Genomic DNA, 21,216 nt, shown 5'->3' with positions numbered 1-21,216 from the left:
AGTGTGTGTCCTCTTGACGGTACTCTTTGGGCCTTTGTCTGGCACCTCTGCAGTGCGATGATATGTCCTCCACAGGTCTATAAGGTTTTCAAAGCCCATGCCTAGCTTTGGCAAGTGCCGATCGGGGTAAAAAAGACCTCGCAGGTGACCTTGCAGGTGACGAGGGTGACTTCCTCGTCCTGATGAAGCTATTTGCTGTTCCTTCCCCTTGAGGACTGCTTTGGGACGTCCCATGGTTCCTGTGTCCCCCAATGAAGTGATAGAGAAAACAGGATTTTTAGTTGCTTACCGTAAAAACTGTTTCTCTGAGCCTTCATTGGGGGACACAGCACCCTCCCAAGTTGAACAGCTCGGTTTACTGTATAATATTGTTACAGTTTGGATTTGTGTTTCTGTGGTTTTTATTTCGTTTACAGATTGCTTCTCCTACTGCTTTCTCACTAACTGAACATCCTACTTCCTGTCGGTGGGGTGTATACTGTGGAGGAGGAGCTAACTTTTTTCTGCATAGTGTCAGCCTCCTAGTGGCAGCAGCATACACCCATGGTTCCTGTGTCCCCCCAATGAAGGCTCAGAGAAACAGATTTTACGGTAAGCAACTAAAAATCCTGTCTTTTTCTGCAATTTCACCGCACTTTTTTCCTGGTTTTGCGTACACAATATGGTAAAACCAATGATGTGGTTCAAAAGTTCAACTTGTCAAACGCAAGCCCTCACATGGCCATATTGATGGAAAAATAAAAAAAAGTTATGGCTCTGGGAAGAAAAGGAGCAAAAAACAGGCATGCAAAAATGAAAAAAGGCTCCGTCATGATTACGCTTCCCTTGTTAATTATTTTTTTTTTCCTTTTTTGTGTAGCTCTATGTCTGTGTCCCGACTGGAGCCTGAACTGCAAGCGCAAATTAAAGAGAACAGCCCGGGCCTGGAGAGAGTGTACTTCAATAAAGGGTTATAATCCTGAGCACACGCGCTTGTGTATGCAGAACTCGTAGGAGAAAGGAAGCACGTCTTACACCTGTTTAAAGATGAACACAAAGTATTTTTTTTATAGGTTTTCAAAACTGCTGGTTTTATTTTTAAGTATTATTTGAGCATACAATAGAAAACATTTTGGTTTATTCTTACAGTTCAACAGGGTTGTGCATCTCACTTTAGACTGACTATGTAGTCGTCCTCATAAATATCAGGAAAGCTAGGCATTGAAACAAATGGAAGCAAGTAGTGAGTAAGAAAAAGGAAAAAAATAGTATGTATACAGTAAATATATATTTTTTATTTTGGACAGATTTCATAAAGGTCATAAAGGACTTCTATTTTTTTTTTAAGTGTATCATGTATGTCCATGAGCTATATAGTATTGCCTCACTGTCAAATTCGCTTTAAAGGGATTGTCCACTACTAGGATACATTGTCACTCTGAATGTTTGCCTCTATTAAAATAAAACCACCTATGCTCCCCTCCCGAGCCGGCGCCGTTCCAGCGTGAGACCTGCGCCCAATCAGTGCTGGCGTCACTGTCCTCTCCATTGAACATATTAGTAATAAAGAGTAAGTAAGCAGCCAGCCGCAGCTCTCACTTCCTCTTTATTACATTTTTTGTCTGAAAGGGATAGTGATGCCAGTGCTGATTGGGCGCATGACTTCTCAAGTCTTCTTCACCTCATGTGAGCCTTGGGAACATTAGTACCGACACCTCCGGAATGGCGCCAGCACAGGAGGTGATTATAGGTGTTTTTCTTTTAACGGGGGCAAACATTCAGAGTGATGAGGAGTTTTCCCAGTAGTGGATAATCCCTTTAACGAGTCTAGGTTTCAATACCAGGCACAGCTCATGGACCGGTATGGCGCAGGACAGCCGCTTTATGGTAAAATCTGTGCTTTGGTTTTTACTGACGGCAAGAACCCATAAACTGTTGCACATATCCATACATACATTTACATCAGTCTAAACTTTTTCTTATTGCGAGCCTTGACTTTATGACTTACCTGCCAACAACGCAATGTAACTTTTCTGTATTTGCCTATTGATGATGGTTTAATACACATACTGCAGTTAGCCAACTGGGAATCATCATCCTGACTGCCAAAGGTCACTTACTTGTGACCCTTACTTAAACATAAACCACTAAGTGCACACAAGGTTGACAACATGGGTGCCATAACCTGTAATACGGGGGGCAACATTCCAATATACAGTACAGACCAAAAGTTTGGACACACCTTCTCATTCAAAGAGTTTTCTTTATTTTCATGACTATGAAAATTGTAGATTCACTCTGAAGGCATCAAAACTATGAATTAACACGTGGAATTATATAATTAACAAAAAAGTGTGAAACAACTGAAAATATGTCTTATATTCTAGATTCTTCAAAGTAGCCACCTTTTGCTTTGATTACTGCTTTGCACACTCTTGGCATTCTCTTGATGAGCTTCAAGAGGTAGTCACTGGAAATGGTCTTCCAACAGTCTTGAAGGAGTTCCCAGAGATGCTTAGCACTTGTTGGCCGTTTTGCCTTCACTCTGCGGTCCAACTCACCCCACACCATCTCAATTGGGTTCAGGTCTGGTGACTGGAGGCCAGGTCATCTGGCATAGCACCCCATCACTCTCATTCTTGGTCAAATAGCCTTTACACAGCCTGGAGGTGTGTTTGGGGTCATTGTCCTGTTGAAAAATAAATGATGGTCCAACTAAACGCAAACCGGATGGAATAGCATGCCGCTGCAAGATGCTGTGGTAGCCATGCTGGTTCAGTATGCCTTCAATTTTGAATAAATCCCCAACAGGGTCACCAGCAAAGCACCCCCACACCATCACACCTCCTCCTCCATGCTTCACGGTGGGAACCAGACATGTAGAGTCCATCCGTTCACCTTTTCTGCGTCGCTCAAAGACACTGTGGTTGGAACCAAAGATCTCAAATTTGGACTCATCAGATCAAAGCACAGATTTCTACTAGTCTAATGTCCATTCAATGGCGCTAGTGTGCAGGGTTGATTCAGCAGCGAGTAAGAAACCCCCACACCACCAGGTGTGGGAGACAAACTGAGAAAAAAAAATCCAGAAAATCACATTGTCTGGTTTTTTTTTCATTTTATTTGCATATTATGGTGGAAAATAAGTATTTGGTCAGAAACAAAATTTCATCTCAATACTTTGTGATATATCCTTTGTTGGCAATGACAGAGGTCAAACGTTTTCTGTAAGTCTTCACAAGGTTGCCACACACTGTTGTTGGTATGTTGGCCCATTCCTCCATGCAGATCTCCTCTAGAGCAGTGATGTTTTTGGCTTTTCGCTTGGCAACACGGACTTTCAACTCCCTCCAAAGGTTTTCTATAGGGTTGAGATCTGGAGACTGGCTAGGCCACTCCAGGACCTTGAAATGCTTCTTACGAAGCCACTCCTTCGTTGCCCTGGTGGTGTGCTTTGGATCATTGTCATGTTGAAAGACCCAGCCACGTTTCATCTTCAATGCCCTTGCTGATGGAAGGAGGTTTGCACTCAAAATGTCATGATACATGGCCCCATTCATTCTTTCATGTACCCGGATCAGTCGTCCTGGCCCCTTTGCAGAGAAACAGCCCCAAAGCATGATGTTTCCACCACCATGCTTTACAGTAGGTATGGTGTTTGATGGATGCAACTCAGTATTCTTTTTCCTCCAAACACGACAAGTTGTGTTTCTACCAAACAGTTCCAGTTTGGTTTCATCAGACCATAGGACATTCTCCCAAAACTCCTCTGGATCATCCAAATGCTCTCTAGCAAACTTCAGACGGGCCCGGACATGTACAGGCTTAAGCAGTGGGACACGTCTGGCACTGCAGGATCTGAGTCCATGGTGGCGTAGTGTGTTACTTATGGTAGGCCTTGTTACATTGGTCCCAGCTCTCTGCAGTTCATTCACTAGGTCCCCCCGCGTGGTTCTGGGATTTTTGCTCACCGTTCTTGTGATCATTCTGACCCCACGGGGTGGGATTTTGCGTGGAGCACCAGATCGAGGGAGATTATTAGTGGTCTTGTATGTCTTCCATTTTCTAATTATTGCTCCCACAGTTGATTTCTTCACTCCAAGCTGGTTGGCTATTGCAGATTCAGTCTTCCCAGCCTGGTGCAGGGCTACAATTTTGTTTCTGGTGTCCTTTGACAGCTCTTTGGTCTTCACCATAGTGGAGTTTGGAGTCAGACTGTTTGAGGGTGTGCACAGGTGTCTTTTTATACTGATAACAAGTTTAAACAGGTGCCATTACTACAGGTAATGAGTGGAGGAAAGAGGAGACTCTTAAAGAAGAAGTTACAGGTCTGTGAGAGCCAGAAATCTTGATTGCTTGTTTCTGACCAAATACTTATTTTCCACCATAATATGCAAATAAAATGAAAACAAAACAGACAATGTGATTTTCTGGATTTTTTTTTTCTCAGTTTGTCTCCCATAGTTGAGGTCTACCTATGATGTAAATTACAGACGCCTCTCATCTTTTTAAGTGGTGGAACTTGCACTATTGCTGACTGACTAAATACTTTTTTTCCCCACTGTATATATATGTTACCTGTAGGATCAAGGCAATAAACTCATAAGCATTAGATGTTAGAAGATACTGAGTATTGATGGATCAGACTACAAAAAGACAAGACAAAACATAAGTTTTAAATCTGAAAATACAAAGTCCAGTCCAAAAAAAAAAAAAGTGTGAAGTGTCCGGGTTAGACTCTAGTGACTAAGAGCATGGTCGGTATTGCGTTCTAATAGTTAATTAAAAACACCTACCATATAACTATGCAGACATAAATAAAAACAGAAACAAACACACTGGGGGAACCATAAAGTGCTATAAATGTAACTTGCACCTACCCCCACTGTGACTATTACCTCTGAATAGGAGTGCAGTGGGAAACGCCCAGTGGTTCACTAATGTGAACAGGCTTTAAGCAGTAGATTCACCGCTGTGAGCGGACTTTTAAGCGGTAGAAGCCAGCGGCATATACTTGCTAATCGTTTAGGAAGTCTCTCAATCAGTAGATAAAAAAACAAATAAAACACCGAGCTCTGTTCCGGCCTGTAACAGGCTCCAGGTGCAGGCAAATGTGCGATAATTCTCTGATAGTGATAGATCCCGCGTGAGAGCAGGGAAAAGAGCATAAATAATCGCTCACCAAAGTAGACACAGTCCAACTGCGGTCAGCATACCAGCCGCATTATAATAATAATAATAATAATCTTTATTTTTATATAGCGCTAACATATTCCGCAGTGCTTTACAGTTTGCGCACATTTTTCTTAGATTGTAGACACCCGCGGTCAGCGTGGTGTGAATCCGGCAGGACCTGCGATGATAATCCAGATCATGTGAGGTGCGCAGTCACGTGATGTCTGATAACAAGAGTGCTGCTTGAGCCAAAATTCCAACTAGTTTCGGAATAGCACGGATTCCTTCCTCAGGGATGGCTCATCATGCACTGGGTGGGGTTAAATACCCTTGGCTCAGCAATGAATAGCTAGTACAAACAGATGTTAATCAAAAGCAAACCGTTCCACCTCATTATTAAGTCACCTCGGTTTTAAAGTGTCCAATTCAAAAATCCACCTGGTTTCTTCTTTTGACATTAATTTAATAAAATCCCCATTGCGCCAGTGTTTATGGACCTTTTTGATACCCATTATTTTAATACCCCGCAAAGACCCCTTGTGAACAGATGAAAAATGTCTAGATAGAGGATGATTGTCAGACTTAGATCTTATATTGCGAAGATGTTCCCCTATACGCTTAAGTGGCCGCTTAGTGCGATTTTTCTGCACGGACAATCTATAACATTGATGTTGTAGAGATGTGTCTGCTGCTAGAACTCTGTGTGGCATTGACCTGGTCTCTAATCTGAGCTGCTGTTAACCAGCGATTTCTGAGGCTGGTGACTCGGATGAACTTACCCTCCGCAGCAGAGGTGACTCTTGGTCTTCCTTTCCTGGGGTGGTCTTCATGTGAGCCAGTTTCTTTGTAGCGCTTGATGGTTTTTGACACTGCACTTGGGGACACTTTCAAAGTTTTCCCAATTTTTCGGACTGACTGACCTTCATTTCTTAAAGTAATGATGACCACAAATTCTAACAGTCTATTCAATAGGAATATGAGCTGTGTATCCACCAGACTTCTGCACAACACAACTGATGGTCCCAATCCCATTTGTAAGGCAAGAAATCCCACTTATTAAACCTGACATGGCACACCTGTGAAGTGAAAACCATTTCCGGTGACTACCTCTTGAAGCTCATCAAGAGAATGCCAAGAGTGTGCAAAGCAGTAATCAAAGCAAAAGGTGGCTACTTTGAAGAACCTAGAATATAAGACATATTTTCAGTTTCACACTTTTTTTTGTTAATTATATAATTCCACATGTGTTAATTCATAGTTTTGATGCCTTCAGAGTGAAGCTACAGTTTTCATAGTCATGAAAATAAAAAAAACTCTTTGAGGTGTGTCCAAACGTTTGGTCTGTACTGTATGTATTATATAATATATATTGTGTCAGTACAATGGCAAATCCATTGCCTCTTTTTAGCACAGAAGGCACAAGATATTTTTTGTTTCTATGCTAATCACCCCTAATGCCATAAGCAGGGTATTCATACTTATATTTAGGCTCCGACTTCCTGCGCCAAATACCGTATTTTACGGGTTATAAGACGCACTTTTTTCCCCCAAAAGTTTTGGGGGAAAATGGGGGTGCTTCTTATAATGCGTATATACCTTACCGGTATCGTTGCTGCAGGCTGGGATGAGGGGGTGGCCGGCGGTGCTACTGGGGTGGCCGGCACTGTGGGGGGGGGGGGGAGCGGTGGTGCTGCCCGTTGTCCACATACTGGATCCTAATAAGGTCTATTCAGAGGAGCATAACAAACACTCCTTAATATTGAATATGAGTAAAAATACTAATCTAAAAAGGCCTTTTGGTGCTCCTCATCTAACCCTATTGCCTGCCATGCCTGTTCTTGCCCATTAGTTAACCATTATATTTCTTCTAAGGTTGAAATGGGGTTCTGATAAATCATCAGAGTTGTAGTATGGCATTAAAGTATAGATGACCTATCTTTATGAGACTGGACATCATGATCAGCCCGGTGGCGAGCTGACACTTGGCACCCCCACCGCTCAGGTGATATTGGCGATATCTGGAGCTGGATAGTGTTTGGAGCCAGAACTCCAAGCTCTGTGCTCTATAGTGGCTGTTCTCTGGTCCTGCCGATCCATATCACATACAATTCAATGTGAGCTGAGCTGCAGTATCCAAGAACAGCGACTGCATAGTAGACAAGGCTGTGATGTTCCAGGTCCATACACTGTGAGCTTTATATGTCCACAGCTCTGAGCTTCTACTGAGCAGTTGGATTGCCAGGTGTCTAAGCCCCACCGATCTGAAATTTGTAGGTCATTAATTTTTTTTAGTCCTGAACAACCCCATTTTTCTAAATCCTGTTAATTCTTCAGTGAACCTGTTTTAAAGTAGTACACGTTTTGACATCTAAGGTCCCCATACACATTAGATTAAAGCCGGCCAAACCTGGAATTGACCAACAGAGTATGGGGCCTCCTGATTCACCTGTAAAGCATGGTGTCAGGAAAGAGAAGGGTCCAGCCTGTCTGTTTCAGTGTGGCGGCAGCGATCTCATACAGACAGCTGTGAGGTACATAGCTATCTAATGTATAGGCCGCCTTTACCCCATAAGATTAAGGAGCAGAGCATCACTGCCTGTTGAGAACTACGTGTACCTTTGGTGCCTAAGATCCCACTCCCGTTGCACTGCCTTTTCTTTAATCCTCTTGTGCTGTTACACGTACTGCTCCAGAGGCATCGTTCTGCTCCTAGCTATTTTCATTAGTGAATCCTCTCCGCACAGTTTTTGCAGGATCGCCTGCATTGTTAATAAAAACTTGAAGATACTTTTTGCTTTTTCTATGGTTTTGATATTATTATTATTATTATTATTATTATTATTATTATTATTATTATTGCTGCAGCATTTCACTAAAGTATTTCAATGGCGATAACAGGGATGGTTTTAGTTAGTATAGTAAGCACTTTTAGAGGCAAATGCCCCTTATCCACCAGCTAATATTGCTTTTAAAAACTCATGGGTGCACTTACTTATTAAGAAACTATTTTGATATATAGTTTTATGTAGAATTTGGATTACGTGTAATAATTAGTGATGAGCGAGTATAATCGTTGCTCAGGTTTTCCCGAGCATGCTCGGTTGATCTCCGAGTATTTTGGCGTGCTCGGAGATTTAGTGTTTGTCGACGCAGCTGCATGATTTGTGGCCGCTGAACAGGCTGAATACATGTGGGGATTGCCTGTTTGGTAGGAATTCCACTCATGTATTAAGGCTGTCCAGCAGTTGCAAATCATGCAGCTGTATTGACAAACACTAAATCTCCGAGCACGCCAAAATACTCTGAGATCACCCGAGCACCGAGTATACTCACTCATCACTAATAATAATCACAATTTAACTGGGAGAACTATGAAGGTTCTATGGCACAATTTGTATTAGGCCAGTTTCCCACATCCGTGCTTCGTAGTCCAAGTACTGTATGTCCCACCATGAACGGTCTGGCCATAGGTCTCTTGACCGGTTAATAGCACTTTTTCACATAACAGGTTCCCTTTAAGGATCTATCATTAAGTTAATAGATCCCATCAACATCTAACAATAATTCTGCTAGTCTCTGTTCTTCAGACTTCCAGTGCCATACAGGGAATATATAAGAAATATTGAATTACCATAAATTTGTTTTCATATATATTCTGTACACAGGTGTCTGTAATGGGGAGTGATGTTTTTTCTACTGCCATTTAGCCAAATATTTTTGATGATTATCTACATCAGGGTTCCCCAACTCCAGTCCTCAAGGCCCACCAACAGATCATGTTTTCAGGATTTCCTTAGTATTGCTCAGGTGATAATTGCTTCACCTGAGCAATACAAAGGAAATTCTGAAAACATGATCTGTTAGTGGGCCTTGAGGACTGGAGTTGGGGAACCCTGATCTACATCACTGAGTTCTTGAAATAATGAATTTATATTAAGGTCTAGCTGATGAAAAGTTATTTCCATTCTCTGCAGTCTCATATTATCATTAACCAGACATGTGAGTCAGGGAATCCCAAGTTAAAAACTGAGATCCTGGTAAAATAGTTAATTTTAGTAAATAGGCTCTGGAGTCCAAGCTGTGAGGAGGAAGATGATTGATTTGATTGCCGGTAGCATCGCCCGACAATATGCATCTAGTAATCCTCTCCGATATTTTTCGTGATTAGTAATGATGAACAAGAGTTAGGTGTAAAGTATTGGGGGCGGGGGCCGAACATGTATTTTGAATGCACAACACTATGGTGGCAACAAATTAATGAGCTCACCATTAAAGAAGCGAACCAAATATATTAAAAATTATCATTTATTCCAAAATCATGTTATAATGACAACAAGACCACATATCTATTATAGTAAAAAATACCCCAATCTAGGAGACTACAGCATAACTTGAACACAATATTCCACAGGCAATAAATACAGATACCCCAAGGACACGTCTCTCTATCAGCATAAGGATCCTATATTCATTTATCATGTCATAAATGTGATTAGTGCTCTAGGCATCCATCCAAAATTTATTGATCCGTTTGCTTACAAGTTAGGCTGCCCTAAAAGTATCCGCATTCAATGTAACACATTTAATATTCCCTTTATTTAGGGCTTAATTTAATGTAGCATAGAACATCAAATCTATTATCAGGTAAAAAGCCCCTAATGAAAAGAAGGCTTATTTGTAACGTATAGTATACAACTAACATATAGCATCCAAATTACATCCACAATGGAAAACCTGAAACTGGTAACTTTGTCTCATTAATCAATGCGCTTCCCTATACGCAGCATAAGTGATGCGCCTATTGTAGCTATAAACTCCTGCAAGGACAAGCCCAAAAGAGGATGCTTTGATTATACCTGATGGTGCGTTTTTTCAATCCTGTCGCTGTCCCCTGCGCCCCGACGCGCGTTTCGCCCTACTGCTTCTTCCGGGGGCGTGGTTAGATAGGTGTCAGTGAGGGGTTTAAATCTTTCTAAAGAGCCAATAAGAAAGCCCCTAACCCGTCATGTGACCCGAAGAGGAGTGTCAAATTGTAAGCGCGTCACTGCCCTGATTACCATTACACGCTAGAAAAGAAACAATGACGTCTTCATTAGAGGCAGGACACTTGCGGCGCATGCTCCCGTCATATGCCACCCGATACAAATGTAGTTTCCCATCCAGCGTCTCAGTGGACGGCGTCACATATAATGTATTTTGAATGATTGCATTTCCTAGGTGAAGGTTGTGAACTATTGAAATGACCAAGGAATGGAAGTAGCGATAAGAAAAGCTGCCATCATAAAACCTTGTTGTTGTGATATTGCGTTCTGTGAGCCGTGCTATAAACAGAATAGTGTAATAAATAGATAAGTCAGTCTGACCAATCTAGACAAATATACACTGAGTGTCTTGAGTGTGTTCATGAAGCTTTGTGTGGAGAACGCGTCATGTGCCATTGGTGTAAAGCAAACTTTTAACAGATCTGAAGATTCGGTCATCGCGGAATGTTTTGTTTTGTTTTTTTTGACTCTCTGAACCGTGCCAAACTCAACTTTTTGTTACTCAATCATAAACTATAAAAAGGGTTGGCTACTAATTGATTTCTTCTGCTTGCTGACCCAGTTTTTCGAAAGATGTTATATTTCAAAAGCCTTACGATAAAAACTTTCTGTAGATTGAAGTATCCATGGATGACTGACCACAAATAGCATTTTCCCCCGTTACATAATCAGCATTTTCCACTGCATTTCTCTAGGTAAATTATTACTCAGGGTTTAAGCAGATAATGCAATAATACATTTGTCCAAGAACTGAAGAGCCCCACTAATAGTCCAGCAGCTTCTTGGGCTATCCTGGGAAACCAAAGTGTCCACATTGTACAGCCAGCAAGGCTTCTTCAGGAGTTCTCACCCTAGGCCAGATCATTACTCTTTTTACCCTTCTAACGCCCACAAACTTAAGAATGTGGTCAAAGAGGTCTGTTACGGCATCTACAGCTAGACATTTGGGGCTTGGTCCATGGAGAACCTGATGCCCAGTGGTTGACTTGTATCACACATTGCATCGTGAGATATTCTTCATACTTTTCTCATTTTATTCTCTTGATACAAATGTGTTGGTAAAGGTAAAATTAAGTGTAGCCGTCATTTTGTAAAAGTTTTTGAATATTTGAAGCGCTGTATAGTGTTGTTTTTGGCAACTGGACCACCAGTGAGTTGGGCATACAGAGCGCTCTACAAGTTTAATAGTAAGTCTATAGGTCTGTACGTTAACTCACACAGTGGTGCATAGACTCTTAAGGTACTGTCCCACTTAGCGATGGATGCACCAGCGAAGCTGACGACGAGAAACGGCCCAGGCCGTTCTCGCGTGATCAGCGAAAACCAGCGGGGGAGCCGGTTGGAGTTAATTATCACACATAGCAATATCGCTGCTGCGTCACAAAACCAGTGACATTACAGCGATATTGCTAGCGATATCGCTTAGTGTGACGGGGCCTTTAGACTTAAGGTACTGTCACACTTAGCGATGTACCAGTGATCCCGACCAGCGATGTGACGCGGTCAGGATCGCTGGTACATCGCTAAGTGGTCGCTAGTGAGCTGCCACACAGGCAGATCTCACTAGCGACATCGCTGGGGACGGGGGTCGCTACTTACCCGTCAGACGCGGCGATCCTGCGTCCTCCCACCCGGCTCCACGCGTCGCTCGTCGTCACAGCAGGAAGCGCCGCAGGAAGCTGACGACGAGAAACAGTCCAGCCTGTTCTCGCGCGAACAGCGATAACCAGCAGGGGAGCCGGTCGTAGGTAAGTATCAGACATAGCGATATCGCTAGCAATATCGCTATAACGTCACAAGTTATAGCGATATTGCTAGCGATATCTTGGTGTGACAGTACCTTTACTGTTGAACCTGTACCGCCCCCCTTGTGCGTGCACTTCAGAACAGTGTTTTGACCGATCAATGGCTGTCCCAGGACCTGGACCTCCACCGATCAGCTAATCTATGTAATATATCAAAAAAATGTTAAATAATAGTTACACTTTAAAAGGCAGTTTGCTTAGAAAAACAAAAATTTGCTACAAAATCTGACAGTTTAGGTTGAAAGGAATCTTGTTGGCAGGCTTGTGCTATGTAATCTGACAGCAGCACGAGTTAGGGACCGAGACCCTAATTTCAGTATTGTTTCACTTAGTTTACTGGGAGCAACAGTTGTGATAGAATAACAATTTTTTTTCTGCAGCAGATCTAGCAGAACCGAGATGTTGAGCTGTGTAAGCCACCCATACCACAAATTGGCAGCTTCCTGTGTACGTTGTATAGTGACACATTAAAATCAGTTTTGGGGACGTGGTTGCACTAGGGGGCATAAGGGCCCCGTTACACACATCAATGTCCCAGCGATCCCACCAATGATCCGACGTGGATTGTATCACTGGGACATAGTTAGCTGATCGCTGGTGAGATGTCACATAGACAGACCCACCAGTGATCAGGACCAGCAAGCAAGCTGGTATCCAATGTAAACAGCGGGTATCTAAGAGCCACGCGGCTCTTAGTTACCCGCTGTTTACGTTGGATACCAGCGTCGCTGATCGTTGCTCTCCCACTGCCACACGCAGCGATGCGTGCTGGCCAGCGGGAGACCAACGACCAAAAAACGGGCCAGGACGATCCTGCACGATCAGCGATACCCGGCGGGGGCGGTCGCTGATGCGTGCCACACACAGCGAGATCGCTGTGGCATCACAAAATCAGCGATCTCGCTGTGTGTGACGGGGCCTTAAGGCACTTTAGTCCTGTAGCGATGATCTGCTGCTGATAAAACACTGATTGTATTGAAACAGCAAAACATAGCCCAGTTAGTAAATTATCCCTGGAATCGGGTTCACTTCCACTACATTATGCTTCTCTCAGATTGCATAGCAAGAGCAGATTCCCTTTAAGCAATGTTAATATAACTGTACTATTACTGCTCTAGACTACCTCACCTGCGTCTGATTTCATACTTTTTCATCAGATGACAGATTATGGATGAGGAATGTCTCTAATCCAGTTATGTATGCTGTGGTGCACCAGTCCACAGTTCAGAGTAGACATTGTTCTTAACCAACTCATCTATGTGACACAGAAATGGAATAGTACAGGCCCTCCATATAGAAAAAGAGAACTTCTAAGGCTAAGTTTCCATGGTGCGTAAATCATGTGCATTTACATGTGGAAAGGCCCCAACATATTACAATTCCAATGAAGTGGAAGGGATTTGTATAGCTCTCATACCCACTGTGCAAAAATTTGACCTGTGGTGCAATTTTGAAACCTGAAAAAAACCAAAATCCACAGCAAAAAAAAAAATCACATGTATAAAAAAGTGCCAGTTACCTAAATTGGATAACTGGTGCAAACAAGCTGCTTAAAATCCTCAGCATCAAAAACACGCCGTTGAAACCTAACCCTTTGCTGTTCAAAACCAAATTCTAGTTTTCAGGTAGAAATGTTCTCAAAATACAGTATGTTGTATAGTTCTATAGAAATACACTTTTAGGAGTTGTGTGAGATTCGAAAGAGCACCACTCTAGTCCACAGGCTGTGGCTGGTATTGCGTTTCCATTCAAATGATGGCTGATTTATTGTATTCCTAGAAATTCTGGCGGATAAACAGGCAGCAATGTACCACATTTATTAGCAGACATTCTTACTCCCCTGAACATCTGTTTAAAACTGAAGTACAGAGCACAAGTCTAGATAAATCCTCTTTTTATGTGTGCTTTTATTTTTTATGGTGTATTTTAATATTTCTATAAGACTTCTATTAAACTCTTGCCAACATTTTTTTTCTGTACAGATCATGTATTTATTTACTTTGAACCAAAGAACGTTGAAACCGTCATTCCCAAAGCTTCAGTCTTAATGTTTTTGTCAATTGTATTCATTTTTGTAGCATCACGAAAGAACAAACTGGAAGCGCAACTCACGTAATTGTAAGATATTCTAGAGGGCGAAAACTCCAAGTTATGTGCAATAAGATCTAAATAATGTTAGACTGTGAACAACTGCTGCATTTTATGTTCCGTATTCGTGGTGAGAAAATGTTAGGAAACGCTTAAATGTTCTTAATTCTCAGTTTAACTAGTGAAAATAAAGCCAAGGCTGGACAAAGGCAATATTTGTTTGCTTGTTATTTGAATCCTGTCTAAATTTCTACGTACGGCTGGTTATACTCATGAATGGAAAATAAAGCTTCTGCTTGTGGATACTCGATACTGGATTACTAGAAAGTGGAGGATTGACTTATAAACTTAAGGCTGAGTGCACACGGTGCGGATTCTCCTGCAGATTTTTCCGCGCAGATTTTGCTGAATCCGCAGGTAAAATGACCTGCGGATTTAGTGCAGATTTAGTCCAGTTTTTGTGCACTTGTCCAAGCGATGCTTCAAATCTCTTGGAAAAGTGCTAGCGTTCTGCAAGCTAAAAATGCTTGCAAAACGCTAGTGTTTTGCGGGAAAACGCATGCGAATTCCACATGCGTTTTACCTGCGGCAGGGAGTTGCGGAAATGTAGATAATTCCGCAGCATTTCTGCAACGTGGGCACATAGCCTTATACTTTTCCTCTGATTGTTCCACTCCTGGTTTTGGCTTACAAATACTGAGGTACACTCCCACAGGTGAAACCTGTGTAAACTATATATCATGTTGGCTGAAAATGAATAAAGAATGAAAATGAGTGCAATTTTAATAGCTATAGTCAACCATTAACATACAACGTTGTATGCAAACCTCATTATTTTCGTAGGTTATGAATATTTCTGGTGAAAACATTGGACGATTTGCTTGACACCTACACACAAACTGGTTGAGTACACTGTAAAATTTGTGAAAATAATTAACAGGAGATCTGTAATTGATGATGTTTGTACTACATTTGTCAGATCAGGAAAAAAGCCCTAAGCCCCAATTCATCAAGACCGGTGATGTAACTGCTGCTCTTGATGAGGGGAGATGCTGACAAGTAAGAGGTGCATACTCCTATGTGCCTCGCCACGAATCTTACTCCAATCAATGACTGGAGCAAGAATTCTGATGTACATGACACCACAGCTCATCGTCAACACATGTAGGCTCCACACTATATTTCTCTGTGATAGGGCAGCCTATTCTGTTATTGGGGGAGGGTTTTATTCTTCCACATACATCATAAGGCAATCGGTGTCCTCTATATGCATATGGTTAGACCAGTGCTGGGCATGTTGGTTTGCATTATACATATGTCCCAACATCTTATATGTGATATTTATGTATTATTTTGTTGAATGAAGTTATGCTTTTTGGGCTAAAAAAACCCGTCCTTTTTGGGCTTTTGTTTCATGCTTTTGTTTTGAAGTTATTTAGTCATAATTCTGGTAACATTTAAAGATACCATGGATTGAAACTTAACTTGAATTCATCTCTGCAAGCACTGACAAGTAGAATCCAAACTTTAACAACTCTGTGATGATTAGATGGAAGGTGCTATAGCATATAGATGCAGCCTGGTCTAGTGCCTTTGATCATCTAACCACCCCCTGGTGTGCTTGCTCCAGCTGCCAAATTATCCCAAACCAGCTCCCACAATCCCTCCTGACCCTGTAGTGTGGCCTATATATGTAGTAGTTCCTAAGGGGAAGCATGCAGTGTGGGGTGCAGCACGCAAGCATCACAGAAGCTAAGCATCAAGAAAACGGCAGTTATTCATGGCAGTTAATCAGGGCAGGAAAAGGGGAGCCCACACTTTGCTTTCCCCTTTACCCATGTGCTTTATTTCTATCCTGTGCTCCCTTGCCATCCATATTCACCACCCCATCCCCCTCTCACCACTCATACACATCAACCCCTCTATACTTCCCTCTCCCATGTACAGCTCCCATGCACTTCTCATTTCCTGGGAAACCTCAGCCCATCTTGCCCAAATACATCACAGAAAAAAAGTACTTACAATTCCAACAACTATTTGCTCTTTATCTTCCTACTCCTACTGATTTCAGGGGACATCTCCCCCAACCCTGGTCCACCATCCCCCAACCTCAACCCCTACCCTACCTCATATCGAAACCACAATAATCTTATTAATATTACTTGAACTCCCTCATCTCCATCTTTTAATTATGCCCTCTGGAATCCACGGTCTGTTTGTAACAAGCTTCCTTTCCTGCACAACTACTTTCTGAACAACTCTCTTAATCTGTTGGCCCTCACTGAAACCTGGATTCAGGATTCTGACACTGTCTCTCCTGCCATTTCCTATGGTGGCTTACAATTCTCTCATTCCCCGAGACCCACAAACACATGGTGGTGGAGTCGGCATACTCCTTTCCCCACAATGCACTTTCCAGGTCACCCCCCCAGTTTCATCACCCATTTTCCCTTCTTTTGAGGTCCACACAATCAGGCTCTTCAGTCCCCTCTCCATCAGTGTAGCGGTCATATACCGGCCCCAAGGCTCACCCACCCACTTCCTTGACCATTTCTCGGTCTGGCTACCGCACTTCATGTCCTCAGAACTACCTACTCATGCTGGGAGACTTCAACATCTGTATTAACAGCCCTACTTCCACATCTGCATCCCAGCTTCTATCACTAACCACCTCTCTAGGCCTCTCACAGCTTTCAACCTCAGACTCATAAGGACAGTAACACCCTTGATCTGGTCTTTGTTCGGCTCTGTTCAGTCTCCCACCTAAGTAACTCACCGCTTCCGCTCTCTGACCAAAACATTCTCTCCTTCACGCTCACAAATCCTCGCCCACCCCACCCCAGCTCACTCCTACCTACCACAGTCAGAAATCTACAAGCCATTAACCCTCAGACACTTTCAGACTCCCTACACTCATCACTGTCCTCAATCTCCTCTTTTTCCTGTCCTGATCTGGCTGTTCATCACTACAATGACACTCTTAGTAGCACCCTTGACCAAGTGGCTCCCCTCACCCTCAGAACCTCCAAGCACAGAGTAAAACAGCCCTTGCTCACATTGCAAACGCAACTTTTCCAGCGATGCTCTAGGAGTGCTGAACGCCTATGGAGAAAAACCCGCACACCAGAAGACTTCATCTACTTCAAATTTATGTTAAAAACCTATAACGCTACCCTTCACCTCGCCAAACAGACCTACTTCACCACCATGATCTCACTAGCCAACAACCTCAAGAAACTTTTTAACACCTTTCACTCCCTCCTCAGGCCGAAAGCACAAGCCCCTATCATAGACATTTGTGCTGATGACCTGGCCTCCCACTTTACAGAAAAAATAGATAAAATCTGTCAGGAATTCTGCTCCCAACCACCAAGTGCTGTGACTCCCATCCATTCCTGCATCTCCCCTGGCTCACTTTCCACATTTGATTCCATTACAGAAGAAGTCACCATACTCCTCTCGTCCGACCACATGCACTACCGACCCCATTCCCTCACATCTCCAGTCTCTCTCCAGTCATCACAACTCGCCTAACTGCAATCTTTAATCTCTCCCTCTCCTCGGGCATTTTCCCATCCTCCTTCAAACACGCCATCGTTACTCCATTACTAAAGAAACCCACTAGACGCATCCTGCACAAACAACTACAGACTAGTCTCCAATCTCCCCTTCATCTCTAAACTTTTGGAGTGCCTAGTTTACTCCTGCCTTACCCGGTACCTCTGCACTCCCTTCTAGACCCTTCACAGTCCGGCTTCCGCCCCCTACATTCGACTGAAACTGCACTCATCAAAGTGACCAATGACCTTCTGACAGCAAAACGTAATGGTCACCACTCTCTGCTCATTCTTCTCAACCTATCTGCAGCTTTTGACACTGTTGACCACCATCTCCTACTCTCTAGGCTCCAATCACTAGGCATTAAGGGCACTGCTCTCTCCTGGTTCTCTTCCTATCTTTCTGACCGCTCCTTCAGTGTTTTGTTCTTTGGCTTCATGTCATCTCCTCTTCCTCTTGCTGTCGGGGTACCTCAGGGCTCAGTCCTTGGCACCCTTCTCTCTATACACAGCCCCAATTGGACAGACCATCAGCCAGTTTGGCTTTCAATATCATCTTTATGCTGATGACACACAACTATACACGTCATTCCCCTGACCTTACCCCCGCTGTACTAGAGAACGCTAGTGACTGTCCACAGTCTGCAACATCATGTCCGCTCTCTATCTGAAACTCAACCTCTCCAAAACTGAATTTCTTCTGCTCCCGCCGTCTACTTACCTCCCTAAATCTGACATTTCCCTCTCCGTGGGTGGCACCACAATAACAGTCCAGCAGCAGGGACGCTGTCTGGGTGTTATGTTTGACACCAATCTCTCCTTCACATCCCATATACAATCTCTTGCCCACTCTTTCCACTTACACCTAAAGAACATCTCTAAAATACGCCCTTTTCTCACCATGGAAACAAAAACCCTCACTAGCATTGATCCACTCCCGCCAGGATTACTGTAACACTCTATTAATTGGCCTCCCCGTTACTCAACTCTCCACTCTCCAGTCCATACTTAATGCAGCAGCCAGGGTCATCTATCTGGCTAATCGGTACTCGGACACGTCCACTCTTCGCCAGTCCTTACATTGGCTGCCCATTCATTATAGGATCCAATTCAAAGTACTTGTTCTCACCCACAAAGCTCTCCACGGTGCGGCACCCCCCTACATCTCCTCCCTCATTTCTGTCTATCGGCCTAACCGACCACTGCGCTCTGCAAACGACTTTCAACTAACCTCTGCACTAATCCGTACCTCCTACTCCCGACTCCAAGACCTCCCATGCTGCACCAACCCTCTGGAATGCTCTACCCCAAGAAATTAGGACTATCCACAATTTGCATAGTTTCAGGCGCTCCCTCAAAACACATTTGTTCAGAGCGGCCTATCACGTTCACTAATCAAAGTCATTCTATGTGTAAGTGTGCATGTGTAGCCCATTCACTATCTCCATCCATCCCTCACTCCCTCAAGATGGCTGGACCATCATTGTAAATACACACCTGTACTTTGTATCTCCCCTACCTCACTGTAGATTGTAAGCTCTCACGAGCAGGGTCGTCTTATTTTGCTTTAATTATTGTATTGTTAACGTTGTTACTTATGACTGTTGTGTTTTGAAACTGTTAAACTGTAAAGCGCTGCGGAATATGTTGGCGCTATATAAAGATTATTACTGAAATATCAAATGTCTCCACTAGATGGCGCTGTATCAACAAAAGCAAATTAAGTATTCCTTACAGAAAAAAACTATACAGATCAGCCAGAACATTAAGGCCACATTCACATGGTCAGTATTTGGTCAGTTTTTTACCTCAGTACGTGTGAGCCAAAACCAGGAGTGGAACAATCAGAGAAAAAGTATAATAGAAACCCATCACCACTTCTGTATTTATCACCCACTCCTTGTTTTGGCTTACATATACTGAGGTAAAATACTGAATGCGGCCTCAGTCTGCTGACATCTTGGGACAATGACACCTGTTGTTAAAAGGTGAGATACATTTTGCAGCAAGTGACCAGTAAGTTATTGAAGTTGATGTGATAGACTCATGGAAGTAGTAAAAAAATGGGCAGGCAGACAGATTCACAGAGGGCTGCATTTTCCAGTAGAAACCCAAATGTCTGCTGTTTTCTGTGTTGTTTTTTTGTTGTTTTTTTGCCACTACCCAACAGGTCAGGAATTGCTTAACCCCTTTCTGCCATCCGACGTACTATCCCGTCCATGGGACCCGGGCCCCTATGCCCATGGACGGGATAGTACGTCGGCGCGATCAGCGGCGCCCACGTGGTGAGCGCCGCTGATCGCGGCCGGGTGTCAGCTGATTATCACAGCTGACACCCGGCACAATGTGTTAACCCCTTGCACACCGCGATCAAACACGATCGCGGTGTACCGGGGGTTAAAGGGAAGCATCGGCAGGGAGGGGGCTCCCTCCGTGCTTCCCTGAGCCCCCCACGGCAGCGCAATGTGCAGCGCTGCTACGGGGGACTCCTTTCCTCCAGGCCCCCGAATCCAAGATGGCGACGGGGGCCTGAGGAAGCTGGCTTCCTCAGTGCCTGCAAAGCGCAGGCATGAGGAAGCCTTGTGCAGTGCCTGTGTCAGATCGCTGATCTGTCACAGTGATCTGTGATGTGACAGATCAGCGATCTGTCACAGGACAGTGATGTCCCACCTGGGACTATTTAATAAAGTAAAAAAAAAAAAAAAAGTGTTAAAATAATTAAAAAAAAATTGCCAAATTAGAAAAAAAAAAAAATATTCCCTCAATAAATCCATTTTTTGGAAATAATAAAAAAAAAAACAATAAAAGTACACATATTAGGTATCGCCGCGTCCGTAACGACCCGCCCTATAAAACTGTCACATTAGTTAACCCCTTTAGCGCACCCCTTAAAAAATAAAAATAAAAACGAAGCAAAAAATGATTTATCATGCCACCGAACAAAAAGTGCAATAACGCGCGATCAAAAAGACGCATATAAATATCCATGGTACCGCTGAAAACGTCATCTTGTCCCGCAAAAAACGAGCCGCCACACAGCATCATCAGCGAAAAAATAAAAAAGTTATAGCTCGCAGAATAAAGCGATGCAAAAATAATTATTTTTTATATAAAATAGTTTTCATTGCATAAAACCGACAAAAACATAAAAAAATGACCTAAATGAGGTATCGCTGTAACCGTACTGACCCGAAGAATAAAACCGCTTTATCAATTTTACCGCACGCGGAACGGTGTAAACGCACCCCCCCAAAAGAAATTCATGAAACGCTGGTTTTTGTTCATTCTGCGTCCCAAAAATAGGAATAAAAAGCGATCAAAAAATGTCACGTGCCTGAAAATGGTACCAATAAAAACGTCAACTCGTCCCGCAAAAAATAAGACCTCACATGACTCGGTGGGTCAAAATACGGAAAAATTATAGCTCTCAATATGTGGTGATGCAAAAACTATTTTTACAATAAAAAGCGTCTTTTAGCGTGCGACAGCTGCCAAATATAAAAACCGCCATAAATAGTAAATCAACCCCCCCCCGTTATCACCCCCTTAGTTAGGGAAAAATAATAAAAT

General features: G+C 43.1%; 1 protein-coding gene across 1 annotated transcript in view; it reads left to right on the top strand.

Annotated features, from left to right (window-relative positions):
• Positions 1-1,308, top strand: part of SFXN1 (sideroflexin 1) — a 78,305-nt gene extending 76,997 nt beyond the window's left edge. The window contains exon 11 of the mRNA XM_073575245.1: positions 860-1,308. Within this exon, the coding sequence (XP_073431346.1) occupies positions 860-956 (97 nt within the window). The 3' untranslated portion in view covers positions 957-1,308. The remainder of the gene's footprint in view (positions 1-859) is intronic.
• Positions 1,309-21,216: the final 19,908 nt, after the last annotated feature.

The sequence above is a fragment of the Dendrobates tinctorius genome, unplaced genomic scaffold (assembly GCF_039654945.1).
Source record: "Dendrobates tinctorius isolate UK_male_01 unplaced genomic scaffold, ASM3965494v1 ptg000043l, whole genome shotgun sequence".
In the NCBI taxonomy this organism is placed as follows: Eukaryota; Metazoa; Chordata; class Amphibia; order Anura; family Dendrobatidae; genus Dendrobates; species Dendrobates tinctorius.
This window is presented reverse-complemented; position numbering and strand designations above follow the sequence as displayed.